This window comes from Sphaeramia orbicularis, chromosome 16 (assembly GCF_902148855.1).
Source record: "Sphaeramia orbicularis chromosome 16, fSphaOr1.1, whole genome shotgun sequence".
Classification (NCBI taxonomy): Eukaryota; Metazoa; Chordata; class Actinopteri; order Kurtiformes; family Apogonidae; genus Sphaeramia; species Sphaeramia orbicularis.
Window position 1 is genome coordinate 7,542,698 of NC_043972.1, and position 22,947 is coordinate 7,565,644.

At 36.7% G+C, this 22,947-nt stretch overlaps 1 protein-coding gene across 3 annotated transcripts in view; it reads left to right on the forward strand.

The window, feature by feature from the left end:
* Window positions 1–22,290, forward strand: part of spire1b (spire-type actin nucleation factor 1b) — a 73,390-nt gene extending 51,100 nt beyond the window's left edge. The window contains exons 5-17 of one of the 3 annotated variants that reach the window (XM_030157887.1): window positions 2,528–2,602; window positions 2,810–2,974; window positions 3,253–3,339; window positions 4,678–4,807; window positions 5,419–5,460; window positions 9,800–9,963; window positions 12,237–12,330; window positions 12,569–12,711; window positions 16,174–16,311; window positions 17,421–17,491; window positions 17,588–17,615; window positions 18,685–18,965; window positions 20,434–22,290. In XM_030157887.1, coding sequence (XP_030013747.1) covers window positions 2,528–2,602; window positions 2,810–2,974; window positions 3,253–3,339; window positions 4,678–4,807; window positions 5,419–5,460; window positions 9,800–9,963; window positions 12,237–12,330; window positions 12,569–12,711; window positions 16,174–16,311; window positions 17,421–17,491; window positions 17,588–17,615; window positions 18,685–18,965; window positions 20,434–20,689 — 1,674 coding nt within the window. In that variant the 3' untranslated portion in view covers window positions 20,690–22,290. Of the gene's footprint in view, window positions 1–2,527; window positions 2,603–2,809; window positions 2,975–3,252; window positions 3,340–4,677; window positions 4,808–5,418; window positions 5,461–8,859; window positions 8,911–9,799; window positions 9,964–12,236; window positions 12,331–12,568; window positions 12,712–16,173; window positions 16,312–17,420; window positions 17,492–17,587; window positions 17,616–18,684; window positions 18,966–20,433 lie in introns of all 3 variants that reach the window. The other 2 variants (XM_030157886.1, XM_030157888.1) reach the window with 2 other exon arrangements.
* The last annotated feature ends 657 nt before the right edge of the window (window positions 22,291–22,947 follow it).

Here is a 22,947-nt window from a genome sequence, read left to right on the forward strand (position 1 = left end):
GTCTTACCACTACTAAAAGAAACAGATACAGTTCATATGGAGACATGTATTAAAAAACCAAAAAAGGCTAAAAGCAAGTGCAATGATCCTGTAGTAAGGGTACAGAGTTTAATTCACTCTGAGCTTTTATGAATGTGTACATGATCTGTAAATTAAATACAGGAAAATACCAGATTTTCACTGAAAAATGGAAAATATAAAGGATAATATTGTGGAACTTGGTGATAAATACCTCAGGAAAGTGTAGAGAAGGGGCGGGATTTAATAAATTATACTTTCTCCCACTCTTTTTCGAATGTGCAAATGAAGTCATACTTTGTTTTCATGTATATGTATAAGTATTTTTTTTCCATAATTTCTTACTATCTGTTTTATTTCTAAGGACTAAGTAAGATTACTTTTGTTTTGTTGCATATTCGAAATAAACTAAACCAAAAAAAAAAAAAAAAATGTAGGGATTAAGGTTAAATGTGGACGTCACCACATAAATATGTCCAGTTCTTTAAAGGTTAACTGGGCTCTTTTTAACCCTTTACATTAAAATGTTTCACTGTATACTGTATGTGCTGCAGGATCACAGAGTTATGATGCAGCAAAATGCATCATTACGTAACAGCGACACTGAACCTCCTGTCCAGTGGAGGCAGCTGGTTCCAGGGTGGATGACGGTGGATTGTGATTTCCTGTGTGGGTTTAGGTCTTAACGTGACAGTCAGCTGGGCAGACTCCCGTGATTATCAGGCTCCATGGCATTAAATTGTCTATGACAAGCACAGACTCACAATCATTTTAACTAGCAAAGTGTTTTCTGTGAACAAGCTCCCACACTGTTCCCGCTGTCCTCTGCTGAACTTTAAAACCAGCAGCAGATGAAGGCAGGTTATAGATCAGCGCCTCGTTTCCCACAGATTACACACTGAAATCACACGCATACATTTTATTAGTCGTTTTGACCTTAAAGAGTAGTTTTAACCCAGAAATCTGTATAATATGCTCTGTTTTATAGATATACATACTGTTTTCATAGGTAATACATACTGTTAATATTGTAAATATTGTGTCTATTCATATTTTATGTGTATTTTGAATTTTTTGTTCTACTTAGCTCTATTCTTACGTTACTTTAGTAAAAAAAAAAAGAAATTTATTAAATTTTATTATCTTATTTTCAGTTTTTGTAATTTTTTATTCACTCTATTTTTGTTTTCTGAGGTATTAGTGTTTTATTAATGTTGCTGTAATATTATCTATTCTATAAATGCGCAGCTAACTGATGACAGACTTTTATTTTGCAGATTAATTAATTAAGAAGAATTAAGAATCTTTATTTGTCAGTATATGTAAACAGTATATAGACATGCAACACACACTGAAATTCCCCGTATGCATTTAAGTCATCACTAGCTGACACATGCAGGACCACCACACACTGCAGGCTGGGGGAGGTGTGCTGCCATGTCAGGTGCCTGGGGAACAAATGGGGGGTTGGGTGCCTTGCTCAAGGGCATATCAGACAACATTTTCTCTGTTGGTCTGGGGAATAGAATTGGTGACCCTTTGAAATGTAATGTAAATGTAAATGTAATGTGAAATGTAATTAAGAACCAGAACATCTGCCACAGAGTTATGTTGGTATGATATTAATATAATATTAACTCAGGAAATGTGGATATTCTGATGTATAATGCTGATGATAGATAGATAGATAGATAGATAGATAGATAGATAGATAGATAGATAGATAGATAGATAGATAGATAGATAGATAGATAGATAGATAGATAGATAGATAGATAGATAGATAGATAGATAGATAGATAGATAGATACTTATATGTTCCCATTACACACAAATCAAATTGTTTCGATAAATCACAGAATAAATTTCTTGAAACACTGACTTTACTGTCCTGGATGAAACTGCTTTTCCTCATCCTTACATTTATTTAAACATTTTATTATAGAAATTCCTGTAAACTGATTCATGTTTTTACTTGGCTTTAATTCATCTGCTCTACAGGGTGCCCCATAAGTCTCCATACATAGGAAAAATAAACGTTTCTTAACACAAACCATTTTTATTTATATAATATGCTCTATATGACTGCCATTTTGTCGGGAACACATTTCAATGCATGTCGTCCACTGCTGAAGAACTATAAAGAAGAAATATAAAGAAATACATGGTAGAACCATATGTATTATGTGTCCTATGTATGGAGACTTATGGGACACCCTGTATAATTTAACCCCTGTGTTGAATATGACCTCACCAGACTATGTTCTAAATGCTAAATGCTTAAATGCTAATGCTAAAAATAGGTTGTGACTTAATGATGATGGATCCTAAAGGGAAATGAGTTGAGATCTAGAGGTTTTAATCCATGAATACACATCTGGTTTCTTTTACTTTCACAATATGCACTGACTTTCCACACTTTTATTTTTCGACTCTTTTCTTCTTGAGCTTCTCAATGTTAAACCATCTTTTTGGATTCTTTTCTTAAATCTTACTGCGTTTCTTCCAGAATCTCCGTAAGATGGAGGAGGATTCATCAGAGGAGCCCGGCAGAGAACTGAATGAACTACAAAACGCTGACTGGGTACGAGACTCCTGACCTGTGACCTTTGACCTTTATTGATTATAAACAGAAACTACAGGAGCAAAAATAATATGAACCCCGTCCTCTCTATAACCCCATGAAGTATTTATCTCCATATTCTCAGAGAACAACGCTCATACATTGTTCTTCCTCCCCCTCCTCCCCCTCCTCCCCCTTCTCCCCCTCCTCCTCCTCTTCCTCCTCCAGGCTCGATGCTGGGTCCAGGTGATGAGGAACTTGCGAGAAGGAGTCAAGCTGAAGAAGGTGCAGGAGCGTCAGTACAACCCTCTGCCCATCGAGTACCAGCTCACTCCCTATGAGATGCTCATGGATGATATCCGCTCCAAACGCTACAAACTACGCAAAGTCATGGTGAGATTTTGTTATTTTACAAACGACAAAACCCACGTTTCCACTGTTGTTTGTTAAAAATATGGTTTTACCACTTTAGCAAACTGTAAAAGGATTATACAAGGTTTCTGCAGGTCCTTCAAAGTCTTAAAAAGCCTGAAATCTAATTGTCTGAATTTTACACCTGATAAATGTTAGATATAATTTGACAGGCCTTGGAAATGGATTAGATATACAGTTGTTTTTTTATGTTTCGTGTCCCTTCCCAGATGAAAACTGTTTGTACTCTTTGTGTTCAGGTGAATGGAGACATCCCCCCCAGGTTAAAGAAGAGCGCTCATGAAGTCATCCTGGAGTTCATCAGGTCCAGACCTCCTCTGAACCCTGTGAGTAGAAAAACACGCCCAGGATTTAACAGCTGAGTTTTTAGATTTTTAGAATTAGTGGGGGAAAAAAGCCATAATTATTTTTCACCACATTTATAGCTCAAGTAGTCTGAGAGGACATGAAAGTTCTGCATCTGCTCCTTACTTGTGTTTCCATGCTTCTGGTTTTGCCCAATCACAGGGTTTTTTTCAGATAGGTAGGCAGGTTTAATATGTGATTGACAGCTTTATTAATCAATCACTGATCAGACACAACCTGGACTTCGCTCTGCTACCCCCTCTGTTTCTCAACAGCATTAAATGATATCAGGCTTTAGTTTTTAGATTTGGAACAAGAAGAGACAGCTATAGAAGGATGATCTGCATTTTTAATTTCCAGTGTTTTTCCCCTTCAAGATAGAAAACATGAATTATATGTCATTCATTTTATGTTGTCATTTTTTCTTGGTTAAATAAAGGTTAATAGTAATAATAATAAAACAATACAAATACAAATAATCAACACAATGAACAAAAATAAACTAATTAATCACAAAATTAATAACAATATTTACCTCCAACAAGGAGGTTATGTTTTTGCCGGTGCTGGTTTGTTAGTCTGTCCGTGTGCAAGATTGCTCAAAAAGTTATGGACGGATTTGGATAAAAATTTCAGGAAATGTTGATACTGGCACAAGGAACAAATGATTCAATTTTGGTGGTGATCGGGGGGGGGGCACTGATCTGCCTTGGCGGAGGTCTGCGCTCTCCGAGTGCTTTTCTAGTTAACACTAGTGTTAACATTCTAGTTAACACTAGAAAAGCACTCAGACCACCAAAATTTAATCATTTGTTGCTTGTGCCGGTATCAACATTTCCTGAAATTTTCATCCAAATCCATCCATAACTTTTTGAATTATCTTGCACACAGACAGACAGACAGACAAACCAGTGCCGGCAAAAACATAACCTCCTTGGCGGAGGTAAAAATGTGTAAAAAGGACCAAAATAATCAACAAAATGAAGAAAATAATCAACAAAACTGTATGGTTTTAGCACTGAGTTTTATTATGTGTTTTTTGTACATTTTTAGTGTGAATGTATGGATGAAATTTCTACATTCTGTAACTTCTGCTGAGATTTTTATTCTCAGCGAGTCATTTTTTCTTGGTTAAATGAAATATAAATAAGTAATTCCAGTTATACTGCTCTGTGAGTTCTCTGTTGATATAAATCTCAGAGCAGATCTGGCGGGTGTTGAACTCTGAGTAATGAGGTGAACATTCAGTCTCAGATATGAGAGGGGGGAGTTGGTTTGTGTCTGCTGCTGTATTTCACGGCTTCGTCAACCCGTCGTAGGTCTCTGCCCGTAAGCTGAAACCTCAGGCTCAGGCTCCTCCCACCTTGCATGAGCGCATCCTGGAGGAAATCAAAGCGGAGAGGAAGCTGCGGCCTGTGTCCCCGGATGAGGTCCGCAGGGGGAGGCTGGGTAAGACGCCGCCACACCCCTCGTCTTTTATTTCATCTGCACATTTTATACACAGATACACATACAGATGAACTTTATTGATCCCTAGGGGGAAATTCACTACACATGCACGCACTCTTCACTCTGAATGTGTCTCTTTAAAGGATAAATGCAGCTGATGAGTGATACTGATGAGCTTCGTCTGCAAAACAAATGAAATATTAACAGTATCTTTTGATCCATTACTTTTCTCTACTATTATTTGCTCTTTGCTGTTGAAGCTATAATGCTGCCCAACTTTTCACATTTGTGTTGCAAGCATTTTCTTTACTATATTTACTATATTGTTTGCAATATAGTGAAAATTACCAATGAATAATGATGCTAAGTGTCTGCAATTCCCATTATGACTACTAACAACTCTAAACGTGTACTGTTTCTGATGTCAGTAATCTATCACCCTTGACTGTAGATTGTTTGTAATCTGCAGCAGTAATCCCAGACAATCAGCATGTTCTACCCTTGCATTTACTGCCAAATACAAGCAGATGACTTACTGTTCTGTATTAAGTCCTTCTAATTTACCTTCTAATAACAATGACTGTCGATGTCATGACTGTTTCTCGTTGCAGTAATTCGGCCACTTAGCATGTCTTTCAGTTTTGATGCGTCAGGTAAAGTCTCACCCCGCTGCTTACCTGGCTTTTTTACCTCTTTCTGTTCCTACTCTGTGTTGTGTTCATCTGCTCGCATATAAACACCTACAGTTCACTCATCAGCGCTCACATTTCACCTCATGCTTCCGTGGTTGGTGACGGTTTGGCTGTTCGGTCTGTGGAGGTGAAACATGGTGGGGGTTGACGCTGATCAGTAGGAGAATTTTCAGTCACATTAATGCAATGTCCATGGTATTTTTGGTGGTAATGTTTTTTTTTTTTTGTTTTTTTTTACAGTTTTGGAGGGTGTTTACATTCTGCAGTTGTTGCTCCGTAATACATTCATATGTCAGAACCTGCATTTATGTCAAGCAAATTAAACAGTTAACAATATGAACAAAGTTTATTAAAGAACATCTGAATACAACATTTTTATTAAACAACTTTTGCTAAATAAAATGAAGCAGTTAACAATTCAGGTCAATGAAAGCTAAGACTAAAACTACAACCAGATATTTTCTGTTGTTTTATATATATATATATATATATATATATATATATACTGTGGGTGTGAGGAATATCGATGTGAAATGCATTAATGTATTTGATAGAGTTGGTGCATTTTTGTTTGTATTTTTGCTTAAATTACTGTGCAGCAATGGACTCTATGCACAGCCTCACTACTTCCTGAACTTCAGGTGGGTCCTTTATTTCCTGTCTTTCATTATATTGGACACACTGATTAATCCAGGTGTGCCGAATTAATCAGTAGTCACAACAAGAAGTAGCAGACACACCTGGATTAATCAGTGTGTCCAATAATCAAAGACAGGAAATAAAGGAGCCACTTGAAGTTCAGGAAGTAGTGAGGCTGTGCATAGAGTCCATTGAGTCTAAGACAAATATCCCCAAAGGAACTATAAAATATACTGTATTGTATTGAAAAAAATGTATGTATCTTTGTTAATTGATATGAAAATAATACAACAGTTTTCAGAACGTAAATTAAGCTATATGAATAATTTAACACGATGTACATAAAATTACATGTAAAATCAGCTTCATTCTGTTTTCATAGTGAGGAGAAAAAAAGGAGAAAACTTTGCACAATATGGTTAATATATCTTTAATAAACAATGATTTCTTCCTCAAGCAAAACTTTCCTCTTAAAACCTCAAAAACTACAGTAAAACTTATTAAAATCTAAACTAAAACAGATTAATTTATCAGAACACATTTTTTAAACTCATAAATCAAAATCAAACAAAAATACTTGTAAAAATGAATGAAAACATCCTTTTGTGAACTTAGTGTGGATGTTTTTTTGGTACTAAAGAGGATCTTAACTTTTCATTTGCATCACCCGCCCTGAAGGGAGAGATTAAACCCAACTCCGACTGATTAGAAGATCACAGACCGAATCAAGATATTTAAGAAGATTTTACAACTCTGGGTGTAAAAGGGAAAGAAGTGAGTGTTTAGATACTAAATCTAGTGCCAGGGAGAGAGTAAATTGTCCAGCTGGGATGTTTAAAGTCTCTGCTGCCACATTTAATAAAATTATATTGGAATATCTTCCTGAGACCCAGTAAGGAAACATTTTTGCCATTTTACATTAAATAATTGCCTTAATTGGAAACAGCTTGATGCAACAGTTTTTTCAGACACATTAAAAACCTTTTTTTTAATATAATGTCCTTTTCAGTGGACATTTTTTATTTTTTTATTTTAAAGTAAAGCCATGAAACTCTTGTCCACTACAGAGGATAAAAATGCATTGCTGGGTCTCAGGAGGATGTAACTCTATTTAAAATAAACTTGAAAGAAATGCCACATTTTAGAACACATCCTGCTACCGGTACACCTGTAGCAGTGTTAAAAGCATCTGGTTATGTCTGTCTTCTTCTTAACATTATATTATTCCTAGTTGTTGTTTCTGGGCTTTAAACACTGAGGAAAAGTGTCACCTTTTCTAAGTACCTCGAGTATCAAATACACTGCTGTAATGTGAATCTTAAGGACACTAGGAGTCTGCAGTCAACCATCTAATCAAGGACCGCGAAGCTAAAAGTGTCTCCGAAAGCCATCGACTTCACACAAAAGACTCTTTCATGTGCCATAGTGACTTTGCAGAATTTAATCAGGGTGTTGACGGATCTGTGTTGCATTAAAGGGTCCTTGGCTCCAGACTCCTCTGAACAGCACAGGACTAAACAAACTTAACTGCAATCTCAAATGATAAGGTGTTTTGTTTGAGATGACATGGGCATTAATGCTGATGGCTTCCTCCTACTGAATCCAGTGTCTCTCATCGAACCACATGCTTTATCACCTCACTCATTCATGCTGAAAATCAATGTGTGTACAAACTACCCTTCAATATATCACAGAGAGAGCAGTTTATTCTCACTTTATATTTTATGGGGAGATAGTACACACTGACTCATGCTAAATCAGTAACCAGAGGAATGCAATTTAGGAAATATAAAGAACAAAAAAGAGGCTATATATACATAACATATTGTGATTTAGGCCTATGTTGCATTTCTGTGTCCAGTTTGGTTGGATATGTTTTTGTTTTTGTTCCAGGTATAACTGGTTAAATCTTATTTGAGTTTGTTTTGAGCGCTAAATAAGCAAATTGACACCTATTTTCATGGAAATCGGGTGATTAGCTTAGCTTAGCTTAGCTTAGCAGAAAAGTAGAAGCAGCAGAAAAAAACTAGCATAAGTCCGACCAAAGTTGGCAACTGGCATCTTCATGGGGTTAAATAATTTATAGCGTAATACATTTATTCCATTTTTACAAGTGTTTGTGACTGGTATTAGTTTTTACAGCAAGCTAGGTTAACTGCTGCCTGAGTTCTTTATGCTAAGCTAAGCTAAGCTAATTACTTCATGACTTCATGCACACTGCAAGAAATTTACAAGACTCTAAGTATATTTTCCTCCATATGATAAATATTTTTAGATAGAAAAACCTTTAAGCTACAGTCGTAGGCAATAGTTTTGGCAGTGACACAAATTAGCATAAGTCTTTGCAAAAATGTGATTCCTTTTCCAATTTATAGCCTAATTGCTCTTTTGTGTACTTCAGAAACACATGAAAAAAAAACATGGAGCAGCAGAACTTGCAAAAACAAAATGTTACTGCTTAAACTTTTGGCTATGCGTGTAGCTGCTAAATGTGCAAATGTAAGAATGAGCATTTACACATTCAGGAAACTATTAACATCAAGCTTAAAGCAATGCAGTAAAATTGATAAGTCCCAGCATTCACCTTTTAATTCAAATTGACACCATGTGAGCAAATGTGTGTGCAGGTCTGTAGCTGCTTTTGAGATATTCACACCACTGTCATATCAAATGCCAAAATGTTCTTGTGGCGATCGTAACAAAGGAGCTGTCCCGTTTTAGGTTTTGGCAAAACTCGCAGTATGCCACAGGATTTGTTCCGTACAGGATTAGGTAAAGTATGAACACGGCTGTTGTTTCGAGGGAAGTGTTGCCCCCTAACCCAATGACCTGGTCTGTCTGCCTCCCTGGCTGTAGACTAATATTTCCCCTATTGAAATATTTATTCTGTATTCACTCTGTGGTGTAAAATATGCCTGCGTGGTCTAAATATGACTGCTTTGTTCATGCGTTAGGTCCAAATCCTGGGAAGCAGTAAAAGTTAGCTCTAGTCCAGAAGTAAAACAGAGCTTCACTTGATACAGTACGATGAGCTCATGTGGGTGCTTTCCCATTTTCCCACACAGAGAAGAAGAGGTTTTCAGGCTCCCATAGATCCTATCGGCTGCAGCTCTTTATCTGTCTTCTACAGCATTTGCTTGTCTCCCCTTCTCACACACCCTACCTCCCTCTAATCTATTCTTTTCAGGTCATTTATTTGCTTTAAACCTCCTGTGCTCTCGAAACCACAGCTAGAGGAAGGCAGCTAACTTTAGGCTTTTTTGTCTGGAAGTGACTCGTCTGAGCAGAGCGAACCACAAATGTACCACAGAGGTTGTCAGGAGAGGTGCCTTTTTTAGGAGTTTTATGTAAATATTTGATGAAAGAGGTGTCCATGCTCTGTGTGTAACACCGGCCTGCTCCTTTGCATCCCTTCAGACCAGCTAAAATCCCCGGTCCTGACCCCTTTAACTTTCAGATGGATCTCAAAACTCAATCCTCGGATTCATTAGGATTCATTGCATCTTTACAACTTAAGTCACATTAAGCAACAGCAAGATCTGAATAAAGAAACTGTATAATTAAATGAAGGATGCAATGAATCACAAGAGGCAGAGTTTTGCGATGCATTTGCTTTCCATCTCTTTGTGTGAATAATGCTGTCATCTGTGGCTCTGTGCAGATGAATTCAGCCCTTACATGGGCAGGAGGACGTCCAGCTCTCTGTCTTTGACCAACGGGTCGGCCTCTCCCAGGATCGAACCCTCCGGATCTCAGTCTGTTCCCCAGAGGAAGAGGCTGCTGAAGGCTCCGAGCCTCGCTGAGCTGGACAGCTCCGACTCTGATGTCAGTATGATGTGTGTTTTAGCACAGTCACCAAGAGAAAATGCTGCCATTGTATGTTTCTGATATCACTGAAGGATCTGCTGGTTTTTTTTTTTTTTTTTTTTTTTTTGCTGTTCCTCAATGGGCAGAAGGTGATTAATTCGCAGAAACCAGGAAGTGTTTGAGTGTTTGCATCCTGACTGACGTAGGCTTTTAGGTTTAGCTCGTCATGCATATGTAAACTTATCTTTACACTTTGTTAGCTCTGTGATAGTGCTGTAGATATGGGTAAAATTTATCTGCTTTGTTTGACTTGTTCTAGGATAGCACTGAGTACAGGATGCAGGGACAGTATTATTTGCAAAATAGCATTGGGAGAGAAGTTACTGTGGTAGAGCATGTGTATGAGGAACAACGTGATATCATGAAATTGCGTAAATATACACGCCACCTTTAATTGGTGTTAATTGGCGTGTTATCTGCAGTTATGTGAACCGGAGATCTTGGCGGAAATTGACATGCGACTAAATGCCATTGAATAACACGCAAAAGGACAACTACCATTAGAACTAGCGTAACATACAACACGATTTCATGATATCAGTGTCATGAGAAAGCACATCATGTTGTTAAAATCACTGAGCATAAAAACAAGAGCTAGAAGATGCAGGACCAGGTGAAACAGAAAAACCTCTTGGTTCAACAGCAAACGCAAATCTGTAACAAAAAAAGTCAAAAATTATGCAAAATCCGAAATGACTTTTTACTACTTACCAGAACAATAATGCATACAGTACATACATGTCCTCTTCTACACAACAAAACAGCACATAAAAAGATCTTTCTTTCAAAACCTGACATTTTCAGGGTACAGTTAGAGCTTGGATATTGTTATTCTGTTAAGCAGTAAACTTAACTAGAATACACAGAGCTAAAAGAGGGAGGATGACAAAATCCTGCCACCGCTGCCACAGCACGACAGAAATACTCACCATTACTCTGAGTTTCAGCGAGCCAGTCTCAGAATAAGTGCATAAAAGTTCTGTGAATAAGGTTTGAAAAGACTGTGGTCTGTGAATACATGTTTACTAAATTATATTCATCACATCTGTGCTGAGTTTTTCTGTATTTATGCAAGCCCAGGTGTGTTTTTGTAACTTTGACCAAGTCCTGTTTATACTTAAACTCACCCATAAAAATAGAGTTATATGTAAACCTTTTTTCTGAGTGACCAGGAGTTTAATTCACATGTATCTGCAGATGTTGATGCTGATGAGACCTTGAGTACACTGTAAGCCCGCAATTTGTATTTACTAAAATGCTTTAATTACAATGCACTTAAATGATTTAAGTTTTATGATGTTACTATAAAAAATTAAGTATATTCTACTAATTTGTAGACATAGTTGAAAGTACGAAAAAGTTTAAGTTAAATGGAATTAAATCACTAAGTTTTAGTCATGACCACACCTTTTTATCTTCGCATTGCATTGTGGGTATTGGGCATGTTGTTGAAAATGTGTTATTTTTCTGTGCAGGGGTTCAGCGGGGTTGTGGTGTTAGAGTTAATTTGGATTTAATGTGTGTATGGCAGTGTTTATTGGCCTTTTTGTGTTTGTTTTTGTATTTTTGTAGAGCTGCACCATGAGTCAGAGCCATAGGAAGAACAATGGCTTTCCTGTTCATCAAAGATTGTTATTATACAATGAAAATCTTAATATCTTGGCAAATTAAAAGCAGTTCCTGTACTAGTAAATGACATTGAGCTAACTTCCATTCAAGCTACAATATATTAAATTGAATAATTTCATAACAGTTTTGGTCAGGAATAGGATTTAGAGTTTGATTATCTTAAAAAAAGTTGTTTAATCAATGATAAATTAATTTGGCTGCAATTGAGAAAATTAGTCATTGTAACCTAAAATGCTGAGTTGAACGTTTGGATAGTGGGGTTGATTTTACAACAGATTTAAAGTACAAATAACTAGTCTTTTAGTGTTTTCTACTTAATAGTTTAAGTTCAATACTTTTAGCATTAAAGTTGAACCTACTTAACCCAATTGATTTGTCGATCATTACTCAAATCATGTAAGTGCAATCACTTGCCTCAAATTTTTTGAGTAAACTCTACTTATCCGGGCTTACAGTGTAGGATTTGTATCCCTACTTTGCAGAAACACACAATGGCAATGTTGTATTCTGGTGAGAGGTTCAGTTTGATCATATTTATGTGGATTACACTGCAAAACTGAAATTTATATTGATTTAAGCAATTGCAAATTCTGCATATTCAGGATGAAATAGTTGGGCGGACATCGGCCAGCAGCTCCAGTGTAGCTACATCTATGATGGACGATACATCCCCGGAGGCTGCAATCGGGAAGAAAAGTGAGTCAGGAATTATTTCCCTATTCCTGTCACAGAGTCGCCGCCTAAACCAAAACTAGACTGACACTGATTGATGAGTTTTAATCTTACAGCACCTTTTTTTTGCCTATTTGCAGCCAAAGAAGTACTTCATTTGCACCGCAATGAGCGTTCTATTGATTTTTCTGGTAATAAACTCATTTACCTTCTTTGCCTCAGACTTTTTTTTTTCTATTTCCTCCTCATTTGTGAACACCAGCTCCTCCCATGTTTCTGCCCATCTCCTCAACACCTCAACCAGAGAGACGCAAGACCCCCCAGAGGAGACACTCCATCGAAAAGGAAACACCGACTAATGTCCGACAGTTTCAGCCTCCTTCCAGACAGAGCTCCAAGTCTCTGGTGAGTCACAAAGGAAATGTTTAAAGTTATATCCTGACTGGTTTCAATGAGAATATTTGGTTTGAGGAGAGTTGGTTTTGTTTTTTTTTCATGACCTTTAGGGGGTAAAATATTAAGAATCTCGGACTGCAGCAGTGTTTGAACACATGCATCTCTGTTTTCCACTTTCTGGAGGTTTTCTGAGAACAGTTTTAACCGCTTCCAGACACAAACATCTTAATTCAAAGAAAAAAAAAAAGGGGGGTGGGGGGTGCTAATAGAAAATAGGAGAAATGAGATGAGCATAAGAAACTGTACAAGGAAGGAAATAAAATACTGGACTGAAAATACACACATTCATCCAGTTTGCCTTTTTGATTCAAATCCCCTTAAACACATAAAAACATGTTTTCTCGTTCAGGTTGGGATGGTAGCGTCGCTGCATCCCCGGATTCCCCACCTCCTCCTCCTCCTCCTTCGCTCTTCTCCTTCTACCGTTCACCTTTTTGGGAGTTCCTTCCCTATCGAGGTGTTTGCTTTGGGGTTGATGAGGGCACTTTTTACTCTGTGCTTGGGCTTTTACACCCGTGGAAAAGAATCCGCTGAGGTTTGCCTGTTCTATCCCAGTCCAGTAACCGTAGTCGGACATCGTCTCCTAACACTTCTGCTTTATAGAGGTCATTCAACAGAGCAAAATGGTGTTAGATGTTACACAGAAACCCTTGTCTTCTGAAAATTTTTTATGCAATAATTATTTCATTAATTGCTTTGCTTTAATATTCTAACACAAAAGCGTTTTACTAATATGACATGTAAATAGCATAGAACTAATAATTACTAGTTTATCAATAATGCATTTACTAAGTTGTTGTATTCACATTAAAAGAGTGATATTTTGCTTTTTTACATGGAATTATGCAATTTAAAACATTTCCCTGTGGTCTACATAAACTGTAAATGCTATGCTTGGGTCTGAATTCTTCATTAATTCAACTCCACAGGTCCATCTTCAACAATATTTTTGAGTAATGACACCAGAAAGGTCATTTTGAGCGCTGGCCCTGTAAATGCAAATGAGCCACTTCACACCCCGCCCCCTCCAGGTTGCTGACCGTGCTGCTCTGTCCCGTTCAGCCACTTGTGTTCGATAATACAACCAACAACTGAACATTTTAGGTAATCAGCTAAAAGTTTGGACATATTTTTAATTTTTACTACAACCGCTGCTGCTGATAAACAATTCACGGCGTACTCTGAGAAATGTTCGTCAGAAATCTTGACCTTATATGTGCATATGTCATGACGTAACTAGTTATAAAACGTAACAAATTAAGCAGGAATTGAAACACGTTGTAGAAATCCATTCGATTTTTGCCAGAATGAATATAAAGACAGCTTTGCAGCACCTGGAGGGTTCAAATTCAAACTTTTTGAACCATTAGGGTCCAAATACACAAATAAATGAACCAAAGACTAATAACAGTGGTTTTAGCAAAATACGACCCCTTTAAAGCATGAGCGTAGGTTTGTATAAAATTTGGACAAGGCATAAATTGTCACTACCAATATATCGTTTATTTTCATTTCCGTTTGAGAGAATAATTTTGCACAACACACTAAGACGCATTTCCTCACCTGAAGACAGTGACTATACCTTTCAAGTTTAAAGACCACATAGATTCTCCTTAGTTCTGGGTGTGAGTCGAGTCCCAGTCCATCCCCAGACCTGTAACCTTTAGAGATGTGATGTTTGTGAACAAGTCGAGTCTTTTGAACGGCTCTTTATGGGTTTATCTTTAAAGATTAAAGATAAAGATAAAGTTTATCTTCTATTTCTACACTTGTTTGGGTACATAGGAAATTCTTGTGCAGAGGGTGCCCACAGTACAAGGATAAAAGATTAAAAGTTACAATCAAGAGTAAAAAGATAAAAAAAAAAAAAAAATAAAAATACAATAATACAGTGGCCTGCAATAAATATCTAAAAAGAAATACTTTCCACAAATTGCACTTAAGGACATTGCATATTTGTTTTCCTTTTATAATGACCAATATATTATTATTATTGTTATTATTATTATTATTATTATTATTATTATTATTATTATTATTATTATTATTATTATTATTATTATTATTATCGTTATATGATTTTAAAACCAGTATAAAGCAAGTTAAGAAACTGTTGAATCACTATAAAATTTGACATGAAATATCCACCTCTTATGACACTGTTGTACTTCAGGAAACAATTCATCCACACAAAAGAGACGTAAGTTCTTACCACGAATCAGCTTTATTTCACTGCTGTCAGCTCTGCCTTAATGGTTATAAACCACATACATCCTGTAAACGCCTCTGGTTCAGTGGGTTTGGCTCCGCTTCAAGTAATATAAACCATTAAGGCCCATTGTCCTTCCAAATACCACAAGAGAGACAGTATACCCAGCAGAAATAAAATATTAAAACACTATCTTGTTCCATTGACTAGTTCAGATGTAGTTGCTTGTACAATAAAGTGACCCTTGTAATTGAAATGTATTTTTATTCTTCCCAGTTTTATTTCTCTACCATGGACTTTAAGCTCATAAACAATTTCACCAGTTTTAAGGGAGTAGAAATGTTGATGAGGGATAAATGACATGTTTTTGTATGAAAATGTGAATGAATTTATCATTTCAATCCAGTTTTAATACATTTATAGCTTTAATGTACAAAAAAATCACAAAGATTCCAGCTTCCACAATGTATCTAACACTGATGGTTCGTGTTAAATTAAACTGAAATTGATTTTAGTCAATGCAGTCAAGACTGTACTATTAGGATTGACATGAAAATCTGTACAAATAGAAGGGAGGAGTTGTCTCAGACACTGGTTTTAAACTCAACATCATTTTGAGGCTTTTTATCACCTCCCAAATCTGAAACGAGGAGTGAGATCTGATGAGCACATTGGAAAATTAGAAGTTTGTGTTGTCTTCTTTGCGGGTCTCAGTTTAATCCACATTACACTGGATTAATCTAAGTATAACAGTTTTGCAAAAGATGTTTTTTAAACTATAAATTGTATAAATAAAAGAATGTGCCTTCAGTTTGGTTCACTTGTTAAATGCAGTGGATACAAGTCACAGAGAAGGACAAACATTCAGAAAAAATTATACACAGGAAGCTGTAAGGATTTTCAGGTACTTTCACAGCGTTTTCATTCGTCATAAAAGGTTAGGTTAAGATTCTTAACCACTGCAAATGTCAGAAAATCATGCCATGACCCATTTTCATCACAGACCAGTCAAAGCTTCAAACTCCGACCTTTAAATAAAACACATAATTTGGCTTCAAGTAGCTGCTTTCTTCTTGAACTTTACATTAAAGCGGCTTGTGGTGCATTCAGATGCTGAAACAGAATCCTCTTCACTTCATTTTAAAACTCCCTGAAAGATATTCCTTGACATACAATGCATATGTACATGTGTGTATCTGCAGGAGGAGTTCTGTTTCCCTGTGGAGTGTCTTTCTCTGACCGTGGAGGAGGTGATGCACATCAGACAGGTGCTGGTCAAGGCCGAGCTGGAAAAGTTTCAGCAGTACAAAGAAGTCTACAATGCCATGAAGAAGGGAAAGGTAACGTCTGCACAACACATACGGCTCATATCATGAACTCTGTAAAGCACCAAAGGCATGAAATAATCAACCAATACTTAAAGTACAATACAAGACCTAGGGATGGGAATCGATAAGAATTTAACGATTCCAATTCCATTATCGATTTTGCTTATCGATCCAATTCCTTATCAATTCTCTTATCGATTGTCATTGGGTGAGGGAATAAAAGAGTACAAACGGGTGTGTTTGCATTAACTGTCTTTTATATTTCCATCTCTGCACAGAAAATATAACATTTACAGTATGTACAAATAATAATAACAGATAACGCCGGACCCGGTTTGGGGGAGTGGGGGTGGGGGGGCGTACAGTGAAAGTGAAACTTAAGACGCTTTACTAATAACTCTATTGCTGCATTTCCATTACGTGGGACCAGCTCAGCCCGTCTTCCGTTGTCATGCACCTCATTTCCTTTCCCCTACCTTCGGAAACTTGTATTTGAGGGGGTACAACATTTGGTACCCGCACCGGAACCAGGCCCAGATGATGTTCTGGTGTTCACTCTGCCGCTAGATTCACAAGCGCCACTAAGTATCACATGAATGACATGCTGTGGACAAATGTTTGAACATATTGAAGGGATTCCACTCTTCTGAAGAAATGGAATCGAGCTACTGGGAACCGGTTCTCAAAAAGAACCGGTTCTCGATTCCCATCCCTAACAAGACCACCACCAGAGTGTGAATGTGTGAGTGAATGAATAATGGATCCATTGTACATGTTTTGAGTATGCGTTAATGGAAAAGCATTATGTGTACATGTGAGTGCAGATATAGTGTTCTTGTTCTGACATCACATATATTGAATACTATATATGACTTTTTTATATTGTCATTGTTCTAATTTCAATAAAAAGACTAAAAAAAAAATAGAAAAGTGTTATATAAATGTAATCCATTATTATTATTATTATTATTATTATTATTATTATTATTATTATTATTATTATTATTATTATTATTATTATTATTATTGTTATTAAGGCCTATACTGTATGTGTTGTTCTGACACTGAATAAAAACTCAATTAGGATTTTGTTTTTGATATGTTCTTCTTTTTTCTCACAGCTTTGCTTCTGTTGTCGAACCAAGAGGTTTTCCTTTTTCACCTGGTCCTACATCTGCCAGTTTTGCAAAAAGTAAAACGCTTCAGATCATTGTCTTAATCTCACTCAATCAATCATCATCCAAAGTTTTAGTAAATGCTCTCTGACTTCTCTCTTTTCCCCCCTCAGGCCTGTGTGCTCACAGTGCTGCAAAAAGGTGAGTCATTTAGAATGAATCAGCTGATTAGTAGTCTTTGCACAGCTTTTTATTTCTATTCATGTATTCCTCTCAAGTCTGTCTCTCTTTTTTGAGTCATTATTATGTCTCAGAATATATATTTGATTATTTAACCACATTTATAACTTCTTATTCATAAAGGGCCAAAAACTGCAAAACCTAAAGCTGTAAACAGAACATCAGGTTTCATAATAAAACATCATTATCATCATTAAAATAAACATTATCCCTCAATGGGCAATTCAGTTTAACAGTCTCCATTTTCAGTTAGCCCATAAAGACCCACTGTTACTTTTGTGAGTTCCAAAATATTTTGTTCTCTATATTTAACTTTTCTTAAGTGATTTATCACAATTTATTATGACATAATCCTCTGTATTTTTTTGTTTTTTTCAGTGAACATCAGGTATTTTTCTGTATTTAATTTACTGATCATGTAGATGTTCATAAAAGCTCAGATTAAAGTTGAGGATTATTATATCAAAAACAGAAAAACTGAAGAAAAAGTGTCTTTTTCAGCAAAATACATTATTACCTGTACATAAAACAAGTTTCTACGGCTGCTGTTATTTATGAAATTCCATGGGTTTTACTGGTGACTCAATGTTGTAGAAGATGACAGTGTTTCCACGGTAACTGAAGAGCCTCTGAATGTCCAAATAGGTCATATCTGATGATGATGAAAAGATGACAAACTGCATTTTACCTGAAATACTTCAACACATTGATAGGTTTAGTGGTTCAGAAGTTATTAAACATTTAGATCAGTAGATGTTTGTTTATTTATTAATTTATTTATTTATTATCTTTATTTATTTGTTTATTTAGCAGGGACAGTACACATCAGTGAACATTTCTGTAAATGTGCCAGTATTAGCAAAAAAGCTATTTTTCGACTGTCATTTTGGTCGTCAGGGGCTGTTTGGGTCTTGATGGGTTAAGGCGGTGAATCATAAATACACTACACAATATAAACAACAGAGATATGGACCATTTATCACTTATCATATATGATTTCTGTTCTGTTTCCTTTCTCATTCTCCATCAGATGCGGCTTCCATCCAAACCCTACTCCAGTCTGCCCATCTACTCCATCGGCTCCACCAACACTCTGCCCAGGGAGAGGCTGACCGCCATGGCCTCTGTCGGACAGGAATTCTCTGTGGCGGCACCTTCAGCCGTGGGAGAAGCCTCTGCAGCCCCAGCTTTGAAAGCAGCAACAAAAGCAGCACCCAAAGCAGCTGGAAAAGCTTCTGCATCAGCGGCTGTTAAATCAGAGAAATCCTCCTCTAGCCCCCAGCGCCACAGTCTGCAGAAGACCATGTCCAAGTAAGAATAGATGCAGGCATTAAAAACAAAAAGAGAAAAGAAGGAATGCATAAAAAGCAAAAATAAGCTCTTCAAAATAAACTCCTCAGTCTAGTTTCCATAGGTGATACTTCTATCCTGCATCTTTGGACTGTCATTTCCCCTTTAATGACACCTAGTGGATGAAAATACAACCTCCAGCTGAGGAAATATACAATAGAGTTCATGGTACATGATAAATTATCTCATAAAAACTATGACAGGATCATGTGAGGTATAAATTAAATGTTGTACGATCTTCAACTAGTCCAATTTAAAAAATTACTGAATGTAAATATCAAACAGAAATATGACTTTACTGATGTTTTATGATGTTGTGACTTAGGCAAACTTGATTAGCACAGCAGCTCATTAAATTTTTAGCTCATATGTTGCCATGGGAGCAATTCAACATTAAATGGATCCTAATTTGGAATGTATAACTATCTCTACTGCCTCCTATTTTGGTTTTCATTTTGATATTTGATGTTATTTTTGCTTTGGTTGGTGTTTGCACATCGGTGGTCTGTCTTCTGTGATTAGATGATATATCTACTTTTACATGTGATCTCAAAATATTGAAGTGGCTTTAGTTCGTTGTTACTGAAGCAGTCAAAGCATCTGTATAAAACAGTGTCAGTTTGAATACTCGGGGATCATATGCATTATTATAATGGCGAAAAAATTACATCTGGAGAATAATGCAGAGATGCTGCTGTGTTTTTAAAATATTTTTAGCTTCTAGATTTCCATGTGTATATATTAGTAGAGGTTCATGAGAATGAAGTGGATTCTAAAATTAATTTGTTTAATCATTTTTTTTTACTTGAAGTATTGAAGTACAGGTCTTATTTTCAGTACAGTGAAATACAATGAAATATACATGTAATACGTAGATGTATGGATGGATGAATGGATGGATGGTATATACACTTGTGAAAAAATAACTAAAAGCCATTTTAATGTAACCATTAATGCTAAAATTCATTAATTTAACCCTGTTTTACTTGAAATATTGAAGTGAAAGCCTAATTTTCAATACAGTGAAATACAATGAAATATACATGTAATATGTAGACAGATCAGTGGGTGGGTGGATGGATGTACAGATGAATGGATGGAATATACACTCATGAAAAATTAACTAAAAGCCATTTCAGTGTAACCATTAACATTAAATTGATTCGTTTAACCCTGTTTTACTTGAAATATTGAAGTGAAAGCCTCATTTTCAATACAGTGAAACAATGAAATACACATGTAATACATAGTGGAAGTGGAAATGGATGGATGGATGGATGGATGGATGGATGGATGGATGGAAGGAATATACACTGGTGAAAATTAAATTAAAAGGCATTTTAATGTGATGCAAGTCCACAGTAACCAATAATTTTCCATGCACACTCCTCTAAATCCACGTTTCTGATCCTGCTTCTGTTTTTTTCAGGTTTTCCAAGCACGGCTCTCTAAAATCCCATGAAGAACTGGAGCTTCCCTCGGAGCTGACAGAGGACTGGGCCTCCATGGAGGTGTGTGTGGACTGCAAGAAGTTCATCTCTGACATTATCGCCTCAAGCAAGCACAGCCTGTCACTGGCCACCAAGAGGGCTCGCTTAAAACGCAAGACCCAGTCCTTCTACTTATCATCTCCGAAAGGGAGGGAGGATTACCGGCCCTCTGAACGAACAATCAATGAAATCTAAAACTCTTCTCTTTGTCTCTACGGCTGCTTCCAGCCCCGATGGCACAATTATAAAGACACTGGATATGATCTCACTGTACATGCATATATCAGTCAGATAAAGCTATCAGAGCGGCTGATACGAGCCCTGGAGTGTGTTATTGTTGCTATGTCTTCATCATCGTGTGCAGCTCCTCCAGACAATAGCGTACTGTAGATCTGCCTTCTTTTATAAGTGTATCATAGATGATCCTTTAATTTCTGGTCACAGACGTTTGACCAATGTGAAGAGGACGAATGCCTCCGAGTGGAAGGACTTCCCTCCCCTGTGATGGCACAACAGTGTGAACCACCAACTCACATTAAATCTAAAAAGCACAAGACGGAAGGAGGATTTGTGTTTGGCTTCCTCAGAGACACATGAACTGCAGAGATCTGGTTGTGAACTGAAGAGTGAGGACATATGGAAATCAAACTGTACATTTTATATGGGTTTCGTTTAGTTTTTTACATGTGTGTGAACGGTAAATGATTGTTCGATGAAGAGTCGCCCTCTGTTTTTAATTTGTGCTGAAGATGTTTAATCAGACTTTCCCTCTGGATCATCTCAATGGAGCATACGTTACCTGTAAGCATGTTTTTAATGAGGAACCGTGCACAGGAAAGGTCACAGTACCCACGTCTTGTTACAGATCTGTTTGTGTGCCAAATAACCTGTTTCTCCCCCGTATGTGACCCAAAGAAAAGAAGTTTCCCTGGTTCTTAAAACAGTGATGCAGCAATCTGGCTTGACCCCTGCTTGTTAAAGCACATTGCATTCATAATTTTTACATGACTCACTGAAGCAGGGATAGAGACATCGTTGCCTGCAGCATCATGTGCAGGTCTGACATTATTGTCTTTTAATAAGTTACATGAAATACTTTCATATTTTTACATTACTTACACATATTTCTGAGTTGATAAGTTGTGATATAGTAAATATATGTAAATTCTTTGCTTTTATTTCGAGATACTACAAAAAACTAAGCAATTAGTATCATATTAAATGAATTTTTTGCATTATCTTAACTTCCATGAACGCATCATTCTGACAAACGTAGAGTTTGTGAAATTCAGTTCACTGTACAGGCAGCACAGATGACAATACTCTGTCCTGCTGTTCAGCCATTATATAATGCCTTTATGATTTTACTCCATTATTCATTCTAATTAACAGGAAGAAACACCTGGATGTCTTTTTATTTTTTGTTCATTTCATTCCTTATCTTCCCCCTTAATGGATTTCTGCCTTAAACATTGCCTTTTATGATTAGTTGAACAGTCATCTACAGTTACTGTACATACTTTGTTTGTAGATCAGGTCTGTGTTGCCTCGATGATACTATGACAGCAAGACTACTGTAGGTCTGTGTCGCTGGCAGGTAAAACTATTCCAGTACAGGTGTTGGTACCGGAGTGAAGGGGAGAAGCGGGAAGACGAAACCTCACAGTGTGACAGCATCATCGTGCATGTACTAAGGTGTAGCTTGTTACGTTCAGTCTGTATTACCTTCAAACTGTAATTTCCTGCAGAGTGCAACAAATGATGACTACAACAATAAACTGTAATGCAATGCGTGACGTGTTTCTCTTTTTTCTTCTGCTTGGAAGCTCCAGATGTTTCTTTGGGTAGGTGGTAAACTAAGGGTTTGATCCAAAGTGATGTAACCTGGGCAAGAGAGTCACTGAGGGACTAGCTCTTACTCAAGGAATGTAAAATGGTTTGCCATTTGCTATGATATGATACTTAATTTAATATACTGCTGTATTAATGTATATGTTTCATTTTGCTTCATATGTTTAACTTTCAGCTCATTTGACCTACTAGCAATGCATCATATTCTACAGTATAAGTCTTATATATAAAATCATATGTTTGTAACATTACTGCTGTGTGACAAACGCATATCTCTGAATAGACGACTTATCATGAGCTCATTTTCCAACTGATGCAAAAGCATTTACAGATTTTATTTGGCTTAAATTTCTCATCTTCATAAATATTCTCAGTCAACTTGTGATCACGTGACAAGAAGGGAATGAAAATTATAATCTGAAAAGTGAAGCTGTCAGTGTGGTGGAATAAAAAGTATAAATGCCTCTTGCATTAGTTTAAATCTGCGTTAAATGAAAATACTTCAACCCTGTGCTTAGTTGAATATGAGTATTTAATTTTAATTGGCTGCCAGCTGCCCTCTCCAGAGGCATTAGCAATGGCTAAAAAAATTCATAAAGAAT